The following is a 25,073-nucleotide window of genomic DNA, read 5'->3' as shown; positions in this document are numbered from 1 at the left end:
CCGCCAAATAATACCACCCGCAGGCCGCCAGTTGGAGAACCCTGCTCTAAAGTATTGAAGTGTGTGCTAGGAGAATACGTATAACTTTATTAAAGTAGAGATTCACCCAATTTTTAATGTTTTTTTTTTTTAATATGGTTTTTGTGCATCTCTGATTGATGTTCTACCGATTTATTTATTTATTTCTATATATATATATTTTATTTTTTTTCTTCTTCCCAGGGTCATTTCATGTTATGTGTATCTGAGCTATTGCTGTTCATGTTATGTGTATCTGAGCTATTGCCGTTCATGTTATGTGTATCTGAGCTATTGCCGTTCATGTTATGTGTATCTGAGCTATTGCCGTTCATGTTATGTGTATCTGAGCTATTGCCGTTCATGTTATGTGTATCTGAGCTATTGCCGTTCATGTTATGTGTATCTGAGCTATTGCCGTTCATGTTATGTGTATCTGAGCTATTGCCGTTCATGTTATGTGTATCTGAGCTATTGCCGTTCATGTTATGTGTATCTGAGCTATTGCCGTTCATGTTATGTGTATCTGAGCTATTGCCGTTCATGTTATGTGTATCTGAGCTATTGCCGTTCATGTTATGTGTATCTGAGCTATTGCCGTTCATGTTATGTGTATCTGAGCTATTGCCGTTCATGTTATGTGTATCTGAGCTATTGCCGTTCATGTTATGTGTATCTGAGCTATTGCTGTTCATGTTATGTGTATCTGAGCTATTGCTGTTCATGTTATGTGTTTCTGAGCTATTGCTGTTCATGTTATGTGTTTCTGAGCTATTGCTGTTCATGTTATGTGTATCTGAGCTATTGCTGTTCATGTTATGTGTATCTGAGCTATTGCTGTTCATGTTATGTGTTTCTGAGCTATTGCTGTTCATGTTATGTGTTTCTGAGCTATTGCTGTTCATGTTATGTGTATCTGAGCTATTGCTGTTCATGTTATGTGTATCTGAGCTATTGCCGTTCATGTTATGTGTATCTGAGCTATTGCCGTTCATGTTATGTGTATCTGAGCTATTGCCGTTCATGTTATGTGTATCTGAGCTATTGCCGTTCATGTTATGTGTATCTGAGCTATTGCTGTTCATGTTATGTGTTTCTGAGCTATTGCTGTTCATGTTATGTGTATCTGAGCTATTGCTGTTCATGTTATGTGTTTCTGAGCTATTGCTGTTCATGTTATGTGTATCTGAGCTATTGCTGTTCATGTTAAGTGTATCTGAGCTATTGCTGTTCATGTTAAGTGTATCTGAGCTATTGCTGTTCATGTTATGTGTTTGTGAGCTATTGCTGTTCCAGCAGGAAGAAATGAGTCCGGAATGACGTTGTGTGACGACCCTCCCACTCTGTCTGCCATATTCTCTCTTTGTTCTTGTTTCCTTATTAGGATGCCGGTGGGCGGAGTTGGGAGGGTCGTCAGCTACATGGGAAACACCTGGTTCAGGTGTGTCCCAGGATAAATAGACCTCTTCCCCATTCATGGAGGAGACTCTCTCCATGCAGACACCTTTACATATTTTGTTGTGTTTCTTGGTGGTTTTTTGGTTGTTTGCTTTGGCATCTTTCAACGGGGTGGCAGGGTAGTCTGGGGGTTAGAGCATTGGACTAGTAACCGAAAGGTTGCAAGTTCAAATCCCCGAGCTGACAAGGTACAAAATCTGTCGTTCTGCCCTTGAACAGGCAGTTGACCCACTGTTCCTAGGCCGTCATTGAAAATAAGAATTTGTTCTTAACTGACTTGCCTAGTTAAATAAAACATGGGAAAAAAATAATCACATTCATGCAAAACACTCACTTACACTACTGATTACACACACCATTTACATTTAAGTCATTTAGCAGACGCTCTTATCCAGAGCGACTTACAAATTGGTGCATTCACCTTATGACATCCAGTGGAACAGTCACTTTACAATAGTGCATCTAAATCTTAAAGGGGGGGGGGAGAGGGAATACTTATCCTATCCTAGGTATTCCTTAAAGAGGTGGGGTTACCATTGTATGTTGTATTTAGTTTGCTTTATTACATAAATATATATTTTGTTACTTATCTCGACGTTGTCTCCCTTTTGTTACGGGCTTTGAGCCAGCTCGTGACAGTAGCGTTGCGAAAACGCTCTCACTACACTGGAAGTTAATAGGAATACGATTTTTAGAATGTAGAAAAATTATCATGTCAGATTTCAATACTGGCCAAGTCATAATGCTGGAGGTTGTCTTCTCTCTCCAATGAGTCATTGATCATATTTTGTTGGTATATTCCTACCTCGTGAAATGTTTTTTATTTAACAGAGGGTCTAACACATTTCTCCTATTTGTCTGCCTCTTCAGTCCAGGGTGCATTGCATGGTAACCGTTGTCTGTGAGGCACATCGAATGGTGAGATTGTAGACTCCTGATAGTTTGTTTAGGCGATTTTTACAGCTTTCTAGCTACTTCATATTACTGATTTTTACTTTAGTATTATTGTGTGTAGCTCGCTAGCCAGGAAGCCTATATCGCATTGCATTGTGGGTTTTGTCGTCAACTTGAGCTGCAACAGATTTCCACCATTTTCACATGTTGCTAACAACTTTATTATAACGACATAATGAAACATTTGTTATTGTTCTAACATTTTTTATGTAACACTGAATTATATGAATGAGTGGTTTTGGATGGATCTTTGTTTCTTTGAACTGGTATTTCATGCCTTGTGATTGATAATTGAACAGGATGGGAATTGGCTTGTTCTCATTGGCTGATGCATGATGGGAATTGGTTTAAGAAGTCTCTGCGGGTTGGACAGATGGGGAACAGATCGTCTGCCGGGTTAACAGTCCCTTATTGAACATGGGTTTTCATTTTGAACAAGGTTTCGATGGCTTTTTCCTCACTGCAAATTAAAAGGCTCACTCTGGGCAAGAAAAAGCCACATCGTATACCTTATTAAAGTCCGACCGCTGGCTCAAACCTCTCTGTCCTAAAAACGACCCTGGTTTGGTCACTCAACTGTGTCATGTTATTAGTCGATCATTGTGTTGTCTTTAATGTATCTATTAACCAGAGAAAAACAGAGCACAAGTGGTGTGTGGGTGTCTGAAGCTGAGTTCTAGTTTCATTCTCAGTCACTGGTGCGTTTCCTACAATATGACTACACAACGCTGTTATCAATCAGGCTATCGACTCTGACTGTGTGCATGTAATCGTGAAATCAGTCCTTCTCAGAATGTCACGATGGTGTCAACACTTCAGACGTTCTGTGGCTTGTCATAAGATCCCACCCAAAACCACATGTTGCTCATCTAGTGAACCTAATCACAGTGTTGCTCATCTAGTGAACCTAATCACAGTAACATGTTGCTCATCTAGTGGACCTAATCACAGTAGCATGTTGCTCATCTAGTGGACCTAATCACAGTAACATGTTGCTCATCTAGTGGACCTAATCACAGTAACATGTTGCTCATCTAGTGGACCTAATCACAGTAACATGTTGCTCATCTAGTGGACCTAATCACAGTAACATGTTGCTTCTAGCTCATCTGTTGCTCAGTGGACCTAATCACAGTAACATGTTGCTCATCTAGTGGACCTAATCACAGTAACATGTTGCTCATCTAGTGGACCTAATCACAGTAACATGTTGCTCATCTAGTGAACCTAATCACAGTAGCATGTTGCTCATCTAGTGAACCTAATCACAGTAACATGTTGCTCATCTAGTGAACCTAATCACAGTAACATTGTGTAGGAGTATCTTGAAATAAGAGAGCCTGCCTGTTGGGTCATCTTAGCATACAATTTACTGTGTACAAACCCTTTAACTTTGAAGTTAATGTCTTTCACAGCATCACATAATTGGAATGTTTTGTATCAGTCAGGCAATTCTAGTTACTCAAACTGGTGAGGTGCTGTTGAGGGTTATCGAACTGTACATAATAATCCCCTCTCTCTCTCCCTGTGTGTGTCTCTCTCTGTCACTGTCTGTCTCTCTCGCTCTCTGTCTCTCTCTCTCTGTGTCTCTCTCTCTCTCTCTCTCTCTCTCTCTCTCTCTCTCTCTCTCTCTCTGTGTCTCTCTCTCTGTGTCTCTCTGTCTCTCTCTCTCTGTGTCTCTCTCTCTCTCTGTGTCTCTCTGTCTCTCTCTCTCTGTGTCTCTCTCTCTCTGTGTCTATGTCTCTCTCTCTCTGTCTCTCTCTCTCTGTGTCTATGTCTCTCTCTCTCTGTGTCTATGTCTCTCTCTCTCTGTGTCTGTCTCTCTCTCTCTGTGTCTATGTCTCTCTCTCTCTGTGTCTATGTCTCTCTCTCTCTCTGTGTCTATGTCTCTCTCTCTCTGTGTCTATGTCTATGTCTCTGTCTCTGTCTCTCTCTCTCTGTGTCTCTCTCTGTGTCTATGTCTCTCTCTGTGTCTCTGTCTCTCTCTCTGTGTCTCTCTCTCTCTCTGTGTCTCTCTCTCTCTCTGTGTCTCTCTCTCTCTCTGTGTCTCTGTCTCTCTCTCTGTGTCTCTCTCTCTCTCTGTGTCTGTCTCTCTCTCTGTGTGTCTCTCTCTCTGTGTCTGTCTCTCTCTCTGTGTCTCTCTCTCTCTCTCTCTCTCTCTGTCTCTCTCTCTCTCTGTGTCTGTCTCTCTCTCTCTCTGTCTCTCTCTCTGTGTCTGTCTCTCTCTCTGTGTCTGTCTCTCTCTCTGTGTCTGTCTCTCTCTCTGTCTGTCTCTCTCTCTGTGTCTGTCTCTCTCTCTGTGTCTGTCTCTCTCTCTGTGTCTATGTCTCTCTCTCTGTGTCTGTGTCTCTCTCTCTCTCTGTCTATGTCTCTCTCTCTGTGTCTATGTCTCTCTCTCTGTGTCTATGTCTCTCTCTCTGTGTCTATGTCTCTCTCTCTCTGTGTCTATGTCTCTCTCTCTCTGTGTCTATGTCTCTCTCTCTCTGTGTCTGTCTCTCTCTCTCTGTGTCTGTCTCTCTCTCTCTGTGTCTGTCTCTCTCTCTCTCTGTGTCTCTCTCTCTCTCTCTGTGTCTCTGTCTCTCTCTCTCTGTGTCTGTCTCTCTCTGTGTCTGTCTCTCTCTCTCTGTTTCTGAACAGGCGTTTGGCAACGCTAAGACGGCTCAGAACAACCACTCCAGTCGCTTTGGGAAGTTTATCCAGGTCAACTATCTGGAGAGTGGGGTGGTGAGAGGGTGAGGCAGTGTTATCACGTTATCTACACATACTGAATACCATATAGGAGAATCTGTCTTTGTATGACTTGGCATGAAGCAGCAAGATCACAGAAAACAAACTATCCATCACGTTTTATTCAGTGCATTGGTTTGTTTTAGATAGTGCATTGGTTTGTTTTAGATAGACCGGCACCCAGTCTATTTCTGCTCTCTTGGACAACTCGCTATGGAGTTACCAAGCCAAACAGCATGTTTGACTTGACAGTGACTGCAATTGAGTTGTCAATAGCACAAATAGATCTTGGGAGCAGGCTATATTTATGGCATTTCCTCCAAGGGTCAACCACACTTTAATTGGTGGGTTTCTGGAAAAAAAATTGAATCTATCTGTAATTAATTGGTTTATTTGTGTAGTTCCTTGCTGTCAGTGTCACCATAAACACAGGGGACTTTGTCTACTACATTGCTGCTGTCGTAACCTTTAATTTCAGTTCACAGCACAACCATTTGGCTTGATTTTAGTAAGCAGACATGACTACAAATATCAAGAATTAGTGGACAAATCACATTTCTGTCAGATGTTTGTATTTTGTATTGATTTTCTGTTTTGTATTTTGTATTGATTATTTGCTTGTAATTTGTATTGATGATCTGTTTCCTTTGCAGGGCGGTGGTAGAGAAGTATTTCCTGGAGAAGTGTCGGCTAGTGTTTAGAGATCGGAGTGAGAGGTATGGATGGTGGAGCGGAGATCTCACTCACACACAGACCTGACCCATATTTCCACACTATTGACGTAAATGAATCATTTGTGCGAAAGCCAGAGTTGATTTCTTATCTTGACTCGTACTCCTGGTGAATCAGGAACTAGCACGTCCAGAACGACTCAGTTTCTTATCTTGACTCGTACTCCTGGTGAATCAGGAACTAGCACGTCCAGAACGACTCAGTTTCTTATCTTGACTCGTACTCCTAGTGAATCAGGAACTAGCACGTCCAGAACGACTCAGTTTCTTATCTTGACTCGTACTCCTGGTGAATCAGGAATTAGCACGTCCAGAACGACTCAGTTTCTTATCTTGACTCGTACTCCTGGTGAATCAGGAACTAGCACGTCCAGAACGACTCAGTTTCTTATCTTGACTCTTGAGTGAATCAGGAACTAGCACGTCCAGGACGACTCAGTTTCTTATCTTGACTCGTACTCCTGGTGAATCAGGAACTAGCACGTCCAGAACGACTCAGTTTCTTATCTTGACTCGCACTCCTAGTGAATCAGGAACTAGCACGGAACAGGACAACTCAGTTTCTCTATCTTGACTCGTACTCCTAGTGAATCAGGAACTAGCACGGAACAGGACAACTCAGTTTCTTATGAACTGGAATTTCAGGAAATGTCCCGTTTTGACTCAAAATCTCAGAGCATGATATTTGTACAGCAGCTTTTTCATTAGTCATAGTTAGTTAGAATCTGCTATTCTCTGAACACGTCACTTTTTACCAGGCTGTGGGGTTAATTCCACAGCATGCCGAACACACAGCATGCTCTCCTGTGACTGCAGTGCCTAAATAGGGGATTTGGTTATACTATTAACTCTCTTTATTTCAAGTTAAACCTGGTGTGAAGCTTCACTTAATAAGAAAGCCAAGTCGACTTTAATCCAAACCATTCGGTAGAAATAATAGCACTGTTGTACAGATCCCATTTAACAGCAGCTGAACAAATATTAGTCTAGACAGAATTACTCGCATGCTGAAGAAAATGTATAATAATAATGTAAAAATAAAAATGTAGGTAACATTTAAGGTTAACTGCATTAAAGTTAAGCTTTATAAAGGGTTTGTAAATGCTGGTGTAAGTAGGTGTCAAGTTGACAAATAACCAATCATTTCAACCAGTTAGTTATTACTGATTTCATACACTATCTCGACACTAATGATTAACAGTCTACGACTGGAACCCTAAGTTGTTCCTGACTACGAGTCTGTAACCGAGGCCTGTAGTTTTCCCTGGTCCTCTCTACAAGTAGAGTTTAACCTTTGACCATTGACCTTTAGGAACTACCACGTGTTCTACTACCTGCTGGTGGGAGCGTCCAAGGAGGAGCAGAGAGAGTTCAGTCTGCTGCATCCTGAAGACTACGCATACCTACAACAGGTAAACACACACACACACACACACACAGAGCCCGAAGACTACGCATACCTACAACAGGTAAACACACACACACACACACACACACACACACACACACACACACACACACACACACACACACACACACACACACACACACACACACACACACACACACACACACACACACACACACACACACTACAACAGGTACACACACACAGAGCCCGAAGACTACGCATACCTACAACAGGTAAACACACACACACACACACACACACACACACACACACACACACACACACACACACACACACACACACACACACACACACACACACACACACACACACACGTTAGTCCTCATGTATCTTTATATTTGTCCAACACAACTATCACACGCACAGCATACAGAGATGTATTTTGAGAGGGATTTCTCCTAATGCTCCTCTTGCAACTGGAGTTAAACATGCTTTTAGAAGCCCACTCATTGCACAACAATTCTAAATGCGATTGCATGTTAAAAACAATTGTGGTGCATGATTAAAAAAAGAGCTACTATTTTTATTTCTCAACTGGTAATTGAAGCGCACCACCTCCCATTCACAATTCAACTGCAAGCAACAGGCCATCAGTGCATCACCACCACTTTACAATGTGAGCTGGAGGAAATATGCATTTGGAAATTATACTTAATTGTTTGATTCACAATTCAAGTGCAGATAACAGGAAGTGTGTATTTTTAAAACATACTTATTTGTTTTGAAACCTGACTGTTTTATTTCATATTATGAGGCATGTCTTGCTTCAAAGTAGCCTATAGGCAAAATCCCACCATGGAAACGTGGAGGTAGTTAATTTATAAAGATGTCATTATGTGGCGCGAGAGTTTCAAGCTTGAGGAAAGCTTACAATTGATTTAATTTCCATCAGTCTGCGTGCCAGTTATGATTTTCATGTGCACGTTTTCGCAGAACAGTTTCATTTAAATAAATAAAAAAAAGTTTGTTTCTCAAAATCGTTGGCATGTGGTTTAATCATAAGAATCTGAATTAAAATGATAAAAAGCTCATGCGAGATCCCCAGCCTCCGCCATGTGGACACATTGATACACCGTGATCCATTGGCTAATGAACTCACTGGTGTAAAAAAATACTTGAAAGTACTACTTAAGTAGGTTTTTTTGTTGGTTCTATCTGTACTTTACTTAACTTTTAACTTTTACTTCACTACATTCCTAAAGGAAATAATGTACTTTTTACTCCATACATTTTCCCTGACACCCACAAGTACATGCTTAGCAGGACAGGAAAATTGTCTTATTTATCAAGAGAACATCCCTGGTCATCCCTACTGCCTCTGATCTGGTGGACTCACTAAACAGAGAACATCCCTGGCCATCCCTACTGCCTCTGATCTGGCAGACTCACTAAACAGAGAACATCCCTGGTCATCCCTATTGCCTCTGATCTGGCAGACTCACTAAACAGAGAACATCCCTGCCTCTGTCTGGTCCCTAAATAGAGAACATCCCTGGTCATCCCTACTGATCTGATCTGGACTCACAAAAGAGAACATCCCTGATCCCTACTGAACATCCCTGGTCATCCCTACTGCCTCTGATCTGGTGGACTCACAAAACAGAGAACATCCCTGGTCATCCCTACTGCCTCTGATCTGGGACCCACTGAGAACATCCCTGGTCATCCCTAAACTCACAAAACAGAGAACATCCCTGGTCATCCCTACTGCCTCTGATCTGGTGGACTCACAAAACAGAGAACATCCCTGGTCATCCCTACTGCCTCTGATCTGGTGGACTCACTAAACAGAGAACATCCCTGGTCATCCCTACTGCCTCTGATCTGGTGGACTCACTAAACACTTTGTTTGTAAATTATGTCTGAGTGTTGGAGTTCGTCCCTGGCTGTCCATTTTGTTTTTAAGAAGAAGAAAATGGTACCGCCTAGTTTGCTTAATATAAGGAGAATTTGAAATGATTTATACTTTAACTTTTGTAGTATTTTACTGGGTGACTTTCACTTTTGATATTTTACTTTTCTACTTTTCTTTTACTTAAAATGTGGTACTTTTTCCACCACTGAAAGTGAGCGAATGGAACTCATATCCAATAGGCCAATGAAGCAGTAGGCCTATAACTTCCATTGCTCTTTCACACTGAGAATAGGTGATTATCGAGGGGAGATTGTTGGAAAGATTTTTCAAATAGCTTACTGTGAGGAACTATAGTTTATTTTTATTTTTAATTTTACCTCCTTTTTCTCCCCAATTTCGATCGGGTCTCATCGCTGCAACTCCCCAACGGGCTCGGGAGGTGAAGGTCGAGTCATGCGTCCTCCGATATGTGTCCCGCCAAACCACGCTTCTTAACACCTGCTGGCTTAACCTGGAAGCCAGCCGCACCAATGTGTCGGAGGAAACATCTTTCAACTGGCAGGACAACCCAGTCCGCCACACGGAGTTGCTAGAGCGCTATGAGCCAAGGAAAGTCTAGGCTAAGCTTTCTGGTGAACTATTTTTAATATTTGTTTTTATTTATTTATAGGCAGGAGAAATTATATAATTTGGGCAAATAAAATTATCCCATTTACTTCCCTATTTGTCACGCCCTGACCTTAGAGATCCTTCATTCTCTATTTTGATTAGGTCGGGGTGTGACTAGAGTGGGCATTCTAGTTTCTTTCTATGGAAGAGTTTTGGTTCCTGACTAAAGTCTCCCTCAGAGCAGTAAAACTCATGGTCACCTTCGCCAGCTCATGTCTGTGTGAAGCTGGATTCAGAAGTGCTCTCGTCTGCATTAAAACCAAATATCCATCCAGGTTGGAAGTGACGATAGATATATTTTTAAATTTAACTAGGCAGAGATGAGGTGCGCACTGTTGACCACGCCCCCTGATTTTGAGAAGCTCCGACTCGACATGCATCAAACACACCCATCTTATTAGTGGGGATGAGAAAAACGTGCTTTCAAGGCAACTGAGAGCCCGGGGAAAAAACAAGGTGAAATCATGATGTCAGTGATCTTCAGGTGGGAAAGTCTGAGCTTTAGAAAGAGGCCAAAATTCCTAACTTGGAATTCCATTCAAAATTATTTTTCCCAGTCGGAGCTCATTTTCCCCCCCAGTAGTCTTACCTCTTGGGCCTAGGGGGCAGAATTTTCACTTTTGGATAAGTAGCGTGCCCAATTTCAACTTCCTGCTACTCTTGCCAAGAATATAAGATATGCATATTATTAGTAGATTTGGATAGAAAACACTCTGAAGTTTCTAAAACTGTTTGAATCATGTCTGTGAGCATAACAGAACTTATGTAGAAGACAAAACCCTGAGGACTAACTGTTCAGAATTATTATTATTTTTGCCTCTCTCTGTTCCCTGACTTGTTAATGCCAAGCGATATTTCTTAGGAACCTGTTTTCAGTTCCTATCGCTTCCACTAGTTGTCACCAGTCTTTGGAATTTGGTTGAGGTTATTCCTTTGTGCAATGAAGAAGTAGGCCAACTAGGAACTGGGTACACTTTTGTGAGTTGCGCAAGATGTGAAAAGTGGCGCTGGTTTGTTTTCATTCCTGTATTGAACACAGATTGCCCCGTTTACAATTTGATCGATTATTAACGTTTAAAAATACCTAAAGTTGTATTTCAAAAGTATTTTGAAATATTTTGGCAAAGTTTATAGGCAACTTTTGAAATATTTTGTAGTGATGTTGCGTTTTTTGTAAGCTGTTTTTTTCTTGATCAAACGAGCTTTATAAATGGACATTTTGGATATATGGACAGAATTAATCGAACAAAAGGACCAATTGTAATGTTTATGGGACATATTGGAGTGCCAACAAAAGAAGCTCGTCAATGGTGTGGTCCTTCTGTAGCTCAGTTGGTAGAGCATGGCGCTTGTAACGCCAGGGTAGTGGGTTCGATCCCCGGGACCACCCATACGTAGAATGTATGCACACATGACTGTAAGTCGCTTTGGATAAAAGCGTCTGCTAAATGGCATATATTATATATTAAAGGTAATGCATGTTTTATATTTTATTTCAGCATTTTGTGTAGCGCCTGCAGGGTTGAAATATGCTAACTGCTGGTGCAGATGGTCAGGCTATCAGATAATAGCTTCTTATGCTTTCGCCGAAAAGCATTTTAAAATCTGACATGTTGGCTGGATTCACAACGAGTGTAGCTTTAATTGAGTATCTTACATGTGTCATTTAATGAAAGTTTGAATTTTATAGTATTTTATTTGAATCTGGCGCTCTGCATCTTCACTGGCAATTGGCCAGTTGGGACATTTGCGTTTAGATTTCCGATTTTCCAGTTGTTTTGAACGAGGCATTATATCCTTCTAATTTGCAATTGACTGTCATATCCCCACATTAAAAGTATGTGATGGTGAGTTGAAAAGACAATCAGAAATACTGTTACAATCAAATCTAATTTTATTGGTCGCATACACATATTTAGCAGATGTTATTGCGGGTGTAGCAAACGCTTGTGTTTCTAGCTCCAACAGTGCAGTAATATCTAACAATTCACACCAATACACACAAATCTAAAAGTAAAATAATGTAATTAAGAAATATAGAAATATTAGGATGAGCAATGTCGAAGTCCGGAGTATAAATATATATAGAATGTTTTGTTAAAATGTTTTGCAATTGACTGCCATAGCCCCAAATAAAACAAGGAAACATTGGCTGTAAATACATACTTTTTTCTCACATGGTTGGGGTCATGAGAATGTTCAGATATCAAAATGGGGCTGTGGACTAAAACAGTTTGGGAACCCCTTTCCTAATGGGTTATGCACACCAATGGAAACCCAGACACACACTGAGCCTGAAAACAACACACCTCCAACAGGTACACTGTCAGTCACAGACACACTCTCACTCACACACTCTCTCCTCTCTCTCTCTCTCTCTTTCTCTCACTCACACACTTCTCTCTTTCTCTCACTCACACTCTCTCTCTCTCTCTTCTCTCACTCACACTCTCTCCTCTCTCTCTTTCTCTCACTCACACACGCTCTCCTGTCTCACTCACACACACTCTCTCTCTCTCTCTCTCTCTCTCTCTTTCTCTCACTCACACACGCTCTCCTCTCTCTCTATTTCTCTCACACATTCTCTTTCTCTCTCTTGCTCTGTATCACTTTGCAGGAGGACTTTAATTTAGAAGATGCTGAGGACCTCAGGCGTGAGTTCAAGAGGCTTCATCAGGCCATGGAGATGGTGGGATTCCTGGTCCCCACCAAGAAACAGTACGTATGGCTACTGTAGGGTTACAGATCGAGGGAGAAGGAGAGATGGAGAGGTGGACAGAGAGAGAGAGCGACAGAAGAGAACGAAATATCCCTAAAAAAGCAATTTATCATAGTTCAGAAACCTTACCCTCTCTTCTTAACATCTCCTGTACCATGATCCATGTCTTCAGCCTTGATCTGATCGTTTTCCTGGAGAGTTGGTGTCATACCTCGTGGCTCATGGAACTAAAACAGTATGCCTTTACCAGCAGACAACTATCCAGTAATTCCTCCTCTCTCTCCCATTAGCCGCAGCAGGTTAGAGCTGGTCAGACATAGCAGGGGGAAATGCAGAGACCAGTACAGTAGCGGGAATCTGATGTTGACCTCAGGGCCTGGCATGTGTGGGAGAGAGAACCAGTATAACTCAGTTACTCACCTGTTAGAGGTATATCTCTAGTATAACTCAGTTACTCACCTGTTAGAGGTATATCTCTAGTACAACTCAGTTACTCACCTGTTAGAGGTATATCTCTAGTACAACTCAGTTACTCACCTGTTAGAGGTATATCTCTAGTACAACTCAGTTACTCACCTGTTAGAGGTATATCTCTAGTACAACTCAGTTACTCAACTCAGTTACTCACCTGTTAGAGGTATATCTCTAGTACAACTCAGTTACTCACCTGTTAGAGGTATATCTCTAGTATAACTCAGTTACTCACCTGTTAGAGGTGTATCTTTATGTAATTATATTCTAGCTTGTGACTACCATTAATGTGATGACTGTTATTTTATCAAATCAATTAACTATTGTTTTTAATTATTACGAGATTCAATTAATCATGGAACAATTAAAATCAATTAATTAACTCATTAGCAATCTTGGGGCACCACGGAAAAAGTTTGTTTTAATAAGTTACCGTTTTCCGAATGAACTCTGAATATATCGTTATCCTATTAGTTATCCATTCATTATTTTTTACCTTGTATCAGTCTCATTCTGAACATTGTTGACTTCAAATCTGCACCCTAGTCTAAATGATGATTCAGCGATACACATTGGATTAATTATTTATTACCTAACTAACTAAATAATCACGCAGAAATACATAAACACACACTCAGGATAGATTATATGTGGATTACTAACATAATGTAATTAAAAGACCCTAGTGGACTAATACGATATGAGGGCTTGGTACACAATGAAAGGGGAGGGGCATGTAAGGAGAGGGAGAGACAGAGTCAACTTATTGTACATACATGTGGAAGCTATGCTCATGAGAATATGAATACTTTGCATATGAATGACCGCTCATTGAAGAATAATTGCAATATATATATATATACGTGTGTATGTCTTTGTCATCTCTCTGTTGAAATCACCCGGTCCGTCTGTGGAGAGTCGTTCGACAGAAGTCTCTGATTGTGTAAGTCTCTGGTTGTCCACCAGAGGTCACAATGTCCTCAGTTGTAGAAGTAGGCTTTCTTTGTTCAGGCAAGTGTTCGTTAGAATGGATATATCAGATGTTCCAAAGATTGTTTGAAAAGATCTTCCTGGTGTCTTTGGTCAAAGTTCTAGACTACTTTACATGCAGAGCTGCAGGCGGCGCGTGTCTTAGTCTAGTCTTCTTCACTCGTCGAATTACAGAGGGGTCTTGTAGTTTTAGACCATTTGTCACGTATTCAACTCACTCTGCACGTATACATACTGGTCTAGCAGTTTTAAACCATTTTACACACCAGTAGCAACCCGGCAATGTACTGGTCTATATTTAAATTGCAACCATTTCAATGTGTAGCCACCGCTGCACGTTTTCTGGTTTCTATGGTTGATTATTCAGGGTCTAGCTAGAACCACTCTACACACCGGCAGCAAGCCGGCATGTTTTTGGTCTAATAATAATTTCATTAGCAGTCCTTTTATGCCCTTTCTTTGGAGGACGGTTCCATCACGTTGCCACAATGTTTGTGCTCACGTGGGCGTGGTTACTGACTTGAAAAACAATGATCTAATTTAGAAGACTAAAATAACATTTAATCTTCTCACAAATAGTTTCATATTTAATCATATCAGTTCCGCAACATTTAGATGTAAATCTGATAACTGGGGCGTATACATTTGTGGAGTTACTGTTATTTAGTTATACCTACCTTAACCTCTCTGGGATATTTTCACTGGCCAAAATACAGTGAAAATACAGAGCGCCAAATTCAAATAAATTACTATAAAAATGTAACTTTCGTGAAATATACCAAATTAAAGCTACACTTGTTGTGAATCCAGCCAACGTGTCAGATATCAAAAAGGCTTTTCGGCGAAAGCAAACAACGCTATTATCTGAGGATGGCACCCCAGTAAACAAAGAGAGAAAATAATATTTCAACCTTGCAGGCCCGACACAAAACGCAGAAATAAAGATATAATTCATGCCTTACCTTTGACGAGCTTCTTCTGTTGGCACTCCAATATGTCCCATAAACATCACAAATGGTCCTTTTGTTCGATTAATTCCGTCGATATATATCCAAAATGTCCATTTATTTGGTGCGTTTGATCCAGAAAAAACACTGGTTCCAAATCGCGCAACATGACTACAAAATGTCTCATAAGTTACCTGTACACTTTCAAACATGTCAAACTACTTTCCTAATACAACTTCAGTTTTTTAAAACATAAATAATCAATAAAATTGAAGACTGGATGATCTGTGTTCAATACCGAAGGGAAACAATGTGGAGCGAGCTTTTCAGGTCACACGCCTCTAACAAAGAGTACACTAGACTCGAGCCTCTTTCTGACCAGTGTTACTTCTTCATTTCTCAAAGAAAAAACCTCAACCAATTTCTAAACACTGTTGACATCCAGTGGAAGCGTTAGGAACTTCAGCAAAGACGATCCGAAATATGGATTCCCAATGAAAACCCATTGAAAAGTTACACTTAAGAGTGTTTTCTATCCAAATCTACTAATAATATGCATATCTTAGCTTCTGGGCTGAGTAGCAGGCCGTTTACTTTGGACACTCTTTTCATCAGGATGTGAAAATACTGACCGGTCATTAAAGTCATAGGACCGGGCCACTCCCTTCCCCCTTCCACTCTGGTGGGAGAGAGGGGGGGGGAGTTCTCTTTGATCCTCACCCAGGTGGGAAATTCATGACACTCGTAAACCATTATGTTTTGCGTGAATGAATGTCCTGTATGTATGGTGCCCTACAAATGAGGATGATTTAGTAACCTATACCACTAACCAGTAGGGATTCAAATTATCCCGAAAATCTACCAAGTTTCAATACACGGAATAATTGATAATTATACAGAGAGTTCTTGGAAATACACCCCAAAAATCGTAAGTGCCCTTTTTAAAGTGTTTTAAAACAAAGAAATGTCACTATGCCAGGATTCTCTCCAAATAAGAAGGGTGCTGCGCCTCCTTGTCGGCTTGGCTGCTCCACCATCTTAAGAGTTCAGACAAAATGAAACTGACATTTAGTAATGATGGAATATCTATCTCTGATCGGCAATGACATTGTTGTGAAGTTTGGAAAAGGCCGTTCCAATTTTTTGGGGGCGTTTATTATGTTCCTCAGCCTGCTGCTGAAATGCGCAGAATTAATTATCTGGACACAGAGGATGCACAGAACGCACCCAGCGTATAGCATTGTCGAGTCATACAAACGTTGTAACAGCAGTCAAACAGTAGTTAAATGACCAAAGTAGCTTAGCTTGCCAGATAACCTCCTTCAACAAATGACAGAATATCTCCTATTTTGCAACATCTAGTTGATGATTATACAGACAGCAGATCAGCTCATGAATAACGGGGAGATGAAGAGAGGAAATAGTTTCAATGTCAAAGTATCTTAACAGGGGCCAACTCTGTTTAAAGAGATCCATATCTAACCTTCTCTACTGAAGTACGAGACAGTGCAGAGAAGTGGGGGAATTGTTATTGCGGTATTTTGACATGAAATTAGCGATTTACATAATAAAGTTAGGCATTTTCCTGCGAGACAGGAGTCAGGACTTTGGCTTTCAATGGGATTGGGACTGGATAGGAAAATAGCCTAGGCTCCTATGACAGGAGAAGATAGAATTTCCATCATGCCTCTCTGAATTGTTAACAGACTTCATGTCTGTGACAGATCTCTGTGTAGTGAATTATGCATATAGGCCTGTCCAATGTGTGACCGTCTGAAGAGTCACAATGACAGCTCAGAGAAACACATTATTTTATAGGCTATACTGTAAGGGTTTCCTGTAGGGTTTATTTAATGTATTTGCATCGCGTGTGCAGTCCGGCGGTGTCATTTATGCTTCTGCTTTGAATTTATGGCCACTGTGTGTGAAGTAAATACGCAAGGCTAAAGGTCTCCATGACAACCTGTTTGCATAATGTGCTTTGTTTATTTGTAGCCATTTTTGGGGGTGTGGAATTGCATTAGTGCGACATTGGGGGGCTAATTAGGTAATTTCCCAGGTCTTGTCATTTTAAAAAAAATTCAGGAAATGTGAAGAGTGTTCCCGGGACAGTCTCAGGATCCCGGTTACCCATGTTAATCAGTACTAGCCAGTGAGAGCAGTAAATCCAGGGGTATTGTGTCTTGTGTGTATGCTGTTGTGCAGCCTATGATCTGTAATCCTGGGCACGTATTCACAAAGACTTTCAGAGCAGGAGTGCTGATCATTATTATTTAAAAGGCAAAACAGATCGTAGATCAGCGTTCCTACTCTGTCATGCTTTGTAAATATGGGCCCAGGTGTATTGGGCAGCCCAGGTGTATTGCGCAGACCAGGTGTATAGTGACCTAACTGTGTGTTACTTTTAGGATCTTCTCTGTGCTCTCTGCCATCCTGTACCTGGGCAACGTGACGTACAGACAATCAGAAGACGGCCAGGGGCTGGAGGCGGGGCCAGCAGATGTCCTCTATATCCTGTCTGACCTCCTGGAGGTAGAGAAATACATCTAGTTATTTTGCTGATGGATTTTGAGTATTGTCTATTTCAAATGGTCAAATAATGAATTCAGCATTAGCTGTTATTGATACTACATAATGGCGCCTTATTGAATTTGAAAATAAACCATTCACAATCAATCAATATATTTGTCTCGTCTGCTCAAGCTATCAGTCAATCAATATCTTCATTATATCACCTGTTCAAGCTAAAGGACCACCTGTACACAGTCTGCTCTGTTCCTATAGGTCAAACAGCTGACAGTCTGCTCTGTTCCTATAGGTCAAACAGCTGACAGTCTGCTCTGTTCCTATAGGTCAAACAGGAGTTGCTGGTGGAGGCTTTAACGAAGAGGAAACTAATGATGGCCAACAACACCGTAGTTCTACACTACACTCTCGATGAGGTAGGGGTTCTAACATCACATGACAGGGGAAACTCCAATCTGTTGCTATAGCTACCACCTGAAGATTTTTGACATGCCATTTAGCAGAGACTTTTATCCAAACTGACTTAGTCATGGGGGATACACTCAGGTCATGTATGGGCAGAGAAACTTGGACTTATGCGGCTCTTGTTGGCTTGGCAGACCTATTTGTGGTGTTATCCTATAGGCCACAAGTATTTAGATTGTCCTTCCTAGGCTGTAACTATGTTGTTGTTGTTGTCCTTCCTAGGCTGTAACTATGTTGTTGTTGTCCTACCTAGGCTGTAACTATGTTGTTGTTGTTGTCCTACCTAGGCTGTAACTATGTTGTTGTTGTTGTCCTACCTAGGCTGTAACTATGTTGTTGTTGTTGTCCTACCTAGGCTGTAGCTATGTTGTTGTTGTTGTTGTTGTTGTCCTACCTAGGCTGTAACTATGTTGTTGTTGTTGTCCTACCTAGGCTGTAGCTATGTTGTTGTTGTTGTTGTTGTCCTACCTAGGCTGTAACTATGTTGTTGTTGTTGTTGTCCTACCTAGGCTGTAACTATGTTGTTGTTGTCCTTCCTAGGCTGTAACTATGTTGTTGTTGTCCTTCCTAGGCTGTAACTATGTTGTTGTTGTTGTCCTTCCTAGGCTGTAACTATGTTGTTGTTGTTGTTGTCCTTCCTAGGCTGTAACTATTGTTGTTGTTGTTGTTGTCCTACCTAGGCTGTAACTATGTTGTTGTTGTTGTCCTACCTAGGCTGTAACTATGTTGTTGTTGTTGTCCTTCCTAGGCTGTAACTATGTTGTTGTTGTTGTCCTACCTAGGCTGTAACTATGTTGTTGTTGTTGTCCTACCTAGGCTGTAACTATGTTGTTGTTGTCCTACCTAGGCTGTAACTATGTTGTTGTTGTTGTCCTACCTAGGCTGTAACCATGTTGTTGCTGTTGTCCTTCCTAGGCTGTAACTATGTTGTTGCTGTTGTCCTTCCTAGGCTGTAACTATGTTGTTGTTGTTGTCCTTCCTAGGCTGTAACTATGTTGTTGTTGTTGTCCATCCTAGGCTGTAACTATGTTGTTGTTGTTGTCCATCCTAGGCTGTAACTATGTTGTTGTTGTTGTCCTTCCTAGGCTGTAACTATGTTGTTGTTGTTGTCCTTCCTAGGCTGTAACTATGTTGTTGTTGTTGTCCTTCCTAGGCTGTAACTATGTTGTTGTTGTTGTCCTTCCTAGGCTGTAACTATGTTGTTGTTGTTGTCCTTCCTAGGCTGTAACTATGTTGTTGTTGTTGTCCTTCTTAGGCTGTAACTATGTTGTTGTTGTTGTCCTTCCTAGGCTGTAACTATGTTGTTGTTGTCCTTCCTAGGCTGTAACTATCTTGTTGTTGTCCTTCCTAGGCTGTAACTATGTTGTTGTCTTTCCTAGGCTGTAACTATGTTGTTGTCCTTCCTAGGCTGTAACTATGTTGTTGTTGTCCTTCCTAGGCTGTAACTATGTTGTTGTTGTCCTTCCTAAGCTGTAACTATCTTGTTGTTGTCCTTCCTAGGCTGTAACTATGTTGTTGTCCTTCCTAGGCTGTAACTATGTTGTTGTTGTCCTACCTAGGCTGTGACAGCACGGGACTCGATGGCCAAGTCTCTGTACAGCTCTCTGTTTGATTGGATCGTCCTGCACATCAACCACGCTCTGCTCAACAGACGAGACATGGAGGAGGCCGTCTCTGTAAGACAACCATTCACTGTACTAACCCTAACCCAGAGACAACCCGTCACTGTACTAACCCTAACCCAGAGACAACCCGTCACTGTACTGACCCAGAGACAACCCGTCACTGTACTGACCCAGAGACAACCCGTCACTGTACTGACCCAGAGACAACCCGTCACTGTACTGACCCAGAGACAACCCGTCACTGTACTGACCCAGAGACAACCCGTCACTGTACTAACCCAGAGACAACCCGTCACTGTACTGACCCAGAGACAACCCATCACTGTACTAATCCTAACCCAGAGACAACCCGTCACTGTACTGACCCAGAGACAACCCATCACTGTACTAATCCTAACCCAGAGACAACCCATCACTGTACTGACCCAGAGACAACCCATCACTGTACTAATCCTAACCCAGAGACAACCCATCACTGTACTGACCCAGAGACAACCCGTCACTGTACTGACCCAGAGACAACCCGTCACTGTACTGACCCAGAGACAACCCGTCACTGTACTTACCCAGAGACAACCCGTCACTGTACTTCCTACCCAGAGACAACCCGTCACTGTACTGACCCAGAGACAACCCGTCACTGTACTAATCCTGACCCAGAGACAACCCATCACTGTACTGACCCAGAGACAACCCGTCACTGTACTGACCCAGAGACAACCCGTCACTGTACTGACCCAGAGACAACCCGTCACTGTACTGACCCAGAGACAACCCGTCACTGTACTGACCCAGAGACAACCCGTCACTGTACTGACCCAGAGACAACCCGTCACTGTACTAACCCAGAGACAACCCGTCACTGTACTAACCCAGAGACAACCCGTCACTGTACTAACCCAGAGACAACCCGTCACTGTACTAACCCAGAGACAACCCGTCACTGTACTAACCCAGAGACAACCCGTCACTGTACTGACCCAGAGACAACCCGTCAGTCACTGTACTGACCCAGAGACAACCCGTCACTGTACTGACCCAGAGACAACCCGTCACTGTACTGACCCAGAGACAACCCGTTACTGTACTAACCCAGAGACAACCAGTCACTGTACTGACCCTAACCCAGAGACAACCCATCACTGTACTGACCCTAACCCAGAGACAACCCATCACTGTACTGACCCTAACCCAGAGACAACCCGTCACTGTACTAACCCTAACCCAGAGACAACCCATCACTGTACTAACCCCAACCCTAACCTTAACCCTTTCGCTTCACATTCTGTAACGATCACTTCCAGTCAAAACCGCTGCCTCGCCAATTGTTTGACAAACTTTCACTGCAGATAAAACCAAGGTATTAGTAAGAGGGAGTGGTACAGAAGCACTGCTGTGTGACACACGGCCCAGGAGAGGAGAAAAATCAACACAACGGATTCATGACAGAATTCAGCTCAATCAATTGCATTTCAAATATTAATATTATGAATATTATTGTTTGTTTCGTTCCAGTGTTTGTCTATAGGTATCCTGGATATATTTGGTTTTGAGGACTTCCAGACGAACAGCTTTGAACAGTTCTGTATTAACTACTCCATCGAGAAAGTTCACTATTACTTTCATCAGCACGTCTTCACGCTGGAGCAGGTGAATTCTATACACTACTAGTAAACCCTTTACTACACCGCTTAAAGGGTACGTTAATGTAGTCTTTTCCCCTGGGTGATCAATAAAGCATCTATATATTTGTCCACTCATTCATCCATCTATTCACTCATCCATCCACCTATTCACTCATCCATCCATCCACCCACCCCTTCATTCCTTCACTTATCCATCCATCCACCCACCTGTTCATTCCTTCACTCATCCATCCACCCATTAATTCATTCACTCATCCATCCACCCATCCATTCATCCACCCCTTCATTCCTTCACTCATCCATCCATCCATCCACCCACCTATTCATTCCTTCACTCATCCATCCACCCATTAATTCATTCACTCACTCATCCATCCACCCATCCACCCCTTCATTCCTTCACTCATCCATCCATCCATCCATCCACCTATTCATTCCTTCACTCATCCATCCACCCATCCATTCATCCACCCCTTCATTCCTTCACTCATCCATCCATCCATCCATCCATCCACCCCTTCATTCCTTCACTCATCCATCCATCCACACGTTCATTCCTTCACTCATCCATCCAACCATTAATTCCTTCACTCACTCATCCATCCACCCATCCATCCCTTCAGTCATCCATCCATCCCTTCAGTCATCCATCTACCCATCCATCCCTTCAGTCATCCATCCACTCAACTATTCCTTCACTCATCCATCCACTCACTCATCCATCCACCCATTCATCCCTTCAGTCATCCATCTACCCATCCATCCCTTCAGTCATCCATCCACCCGTCCATTCCTTCACTCATCCATCCCTTCAGTCATCCACCCATCCATTCCTTCACCCGTTCATCCCTTCAGTCATCCATCCACCCGTTCATCCCTTCAGTCATCCATCCACCCATTAATTTGTTCATCCATGTATTCCAGGAGGAGTACAAGGCAGAAGGGATCAGCTGGAGTCCCATTGACTACAAAGACAACCTGGGCTGTATCCATCTGATCAGCCAGAAGCCCACTGGACTGTTCCACATACTGGATGAGGAGAGCAAGTAGGTCTAGAAGGAGGGCCCAGAGTTTTACCAGTCAGGTCACATGGTTGTATCTCAATAGACTGTAGTTACATCCTCTCCTTGTTTTAAACCTTTATCAGCACTGATCTAGAGGAAGTGGACAGGTGAAAAGAAGCTTACTGGTTTGGCTTCCTGTCTAGCTTTTTACCAACCTAGGTATTTACAGTTTAGTGTTGAGTGGAGATTCATGAGATTCATCAGTGTTGAGTGGAGATTCATTTAACATTCTAGTCTGTCCACTGTCCTCTCTCTCTCTCCCTCTCTCCATGTCCTCAGTCTCTCCCAGTCCACAGACAACACCCTGTTGGAGAAGTTCAAGCAGCTGCATCATGATAACCCGTACTTTGTCCCCACCGCGGTGATGGAACCAGCCTTCATCATACAACACTTTACTGGGACCATCAAGTACCAGATTAAGGTAGGGATATAAACCAAGGATGTACATATTCTGTACATTAATATTTATGTCATGTAGTACAGCTCTGTCTACACGTGACACTGCCAACTGCCCTTCTCTTAACCCCCTCCCTCTCGCTCTCTCTCTCTCTTCCCCTCCCTCTCACTTTTCCCCTCTCTCTCCTCCCCTCTTCCCCCTCGCTCTCCTCCCCTCTTCCCCCTCGCTCTCCTCCCCTCTTCCCCCTCTCTCTCCTCCCCTCTTCCCCCTCTCTCTCCTCCCCTCTTCCCCCTCTCTCTCTCCTCCCCTCTTCCCCCTCTCTCTCCCCTCTTCCCCCTCTCTCTCCTCCCCTCTTCCCCCTTTCTCTCCTCCCCCTTCCCCCTTTCTCCCCTTCCCCCTTTCTCTCCTCCCCCCCTTCCCCCTCTCTCCCCCCCTTCCCCCTCTCTCTCCTCCCCTCTTTCCCCCTCTCTCTCCTCCCCTCTTTCCCCCTCTCTCTCCTCCCCTCTTTCCCCCTCCCTCTCTCTCCCTCTTCATTTCTCCTCTTCCTCTCCTCCTCTCTGTCAGGATTTCCGGGAGAAGAACACGGACCACATGCGTCCGGAGATCGTGTCGTTACTACGCAGCAGTCAGCGGGCGTTCATGCGTCAGCTGATCGGGTCAGATCCTGTGGCCTTTTTCCGATGGGGAATCCTCCGATCCACCATACACATCATAGCAGTCTTCAAGGAGGCCGGACGCCGCCGTGCAGCCGCAGGTACACTACTTTTTAAGGACATTTACCCTCTCTCCTTGACCTGTCCAATCAGAGCTTTTTAGGGCTTTTCTTCACGACATGAACCAAGCCAGGGGAAAGTCTGGGCCATATTCATTAGTGTATAAGTAGCCTGTAATTGGCCAACAGTTTCTTTTTCCTTGTCAGGTTGAGATGGTTGTGACTTGCCACACTAACGTATGGAGATGATGACGATAAGATTAGTAACATGTTGATAAAGTTGATGATGATGATGATGATGAGGATGGTTAACATGATGTTGAGGATGATGGTTAACATGTTGAGGATGATGGTTAACATGATGAGGATGGTGGTTAACATGATGATGGTTAACATGATGATGAGGATGATGGTTAACATGATGAAGATGATGGTTAACATGATGAGGATGATGGTTAACATGATGAAGATGATGGTTAACATGATGAAGATGATGGTTAACATGATGAGGATGATGGTTAACATGATGAAGATGATGGTTAACATGATGAGGATGATGGTTAACATGATGAAGATGATGGTTAACATGATGATGATGATGATGGTTAACATGATGAAGATGATGGTTAACATGATGAGGATGATGGTTAACATGATGAAGATGATGGTTAACATGATGATGAGAATGATGGTTAACATGATGATGATGGTTAACATGATGATGTGATGGTTAACATGATGAACATGGTTAACATGATGATGAGGATGATGGTTAACATGATGATGAGGATGATGGTTAACATGATGATGAGGATGATGGTTAACATGATGAGGATGATGGTGGTTAACATGATGAGGATGATGGTGGTTAACATGATGAGGATGATGGTGGTTAACATGATGGTTAACATGTTGAGGATGATGGTTAACATGTTGAGGATGATGGTTAACATGTTGAGGATGATGGTTAACATTATGAGGATGATGGTTAACATGATGAGGATGATGGTTAACATGATGAGGATGATGGTTAACATGATGAGGATGATGGTTAACATGATGAGGATGATGGTTAACATGATGAGGATGATGGTTAACATGATGATGAGAATGATGGTTAACATGATGATGAGGATGATGGTGATGGTTAACATGTTGAGGATGATGGTTAACATGATGAAGATGATGGTTAACATGATGAAGATGATGGTTAACATGATGAGGATGATGGTTAACATGATGAGGATGATGGTTAACATGATGATGAGAATGATGGTTAACATGATGATGAGGATGATGGTGATGGTTAACATGATGAGGATGATGGTTAACATGTTGAGGATGATGGTTAACATGTTGAGGATGATGGTTAACATGATGATGAGAATGATGGTTAACATGATGATGAGGATGATGGTTAACATGATGATGAGGATGATGGTTAACATGATGATGAGAATGATGGTTAACATGATCAGGATGATGGTGGTTAACATGATGAGGATGATGGTGGTTAACATGATGATGGTTAACATGTTGAGGATGATGGTTAACATGTTGAGGATGATGGTTAACATGATGATGAGGATGATGGTTAACATGATGAGGATGATGGTTAACATGATGAGAATGATGGTTAACATGATGATGAGGATGATGGTGATGGT

General features: G+C 42.2%; 1 protein-coding gene across 1 annotated transcript in view; it reads left to right on the top strand.

Moving 5' to 3' along the window:
• The window catches only part of LOC124009781 (unconventional myosin-IXb-like), an 80,707-nt gene that overhangs the window by 23,444 nt on the left and 32,190 nt on the right, over positions 1-25,073 (top strand). The window contains exons 4-14 of the mRNA XM_046321938.1: positions 5,068-5,162; positions 5,811-5,873; positions 7,201-7,300; positions 12,462-12,562; positions 17,380-17,503; positions 17,824-17,913; positions 19,522-19,638; positions 21,103-21,237; positions 22,158-22,279; positions 22,577-22,718; positions 23,259-23,448. Of these exons, the coding sequence (XP_046177894.1) occupies positions 5,068-5,162; positions 5,811-5,873; positions 7,201-7,300; positions 12,462-12,562; positions 17,380-17,503; positions 17,824-17,913; positions 19,522-19,638; positions 21,103-21,237; positions 22,158-22,279; positions 22,577-22,718; positions 23,259-23,448 (1,279 nt within the window). The remainder of the gene's footprint in view (positions 1-5,067; positions 5,163-5,810; positions 5,874-7,200; positions 7,301-12,461; positions 12,563-17,379; positions 17,504-17,823; positions 17,914-19,521; positions 19,639-21,102; positions 21,238-22,157; positions 22,280-22,576; positions 22,719-23,258; positions 23,449-25,073) is intronic.

This window comes from Oncorhynchus gorbuscha, linkage group LG22, assembly GCF_021184085.1.
Source record: "Oncorhynchus gorbuscha isolate QuinsamMale2020 ecotype Even-year linkage group LG22, OgorEven_v1.0, whole genome shotgun sequence".
NCBI lineage: Eukaryota > Metazoa > Chordata > Actinopteri > Salmoniformes > Salmonidae > Oncorhynchus > Oncorhynchus gorbuscha.
The sequence above is the reverse complement of the archived record's forward strand: the minus strand, read 5'-3'. Positions and strand labels throughout refer to the sequence as shown.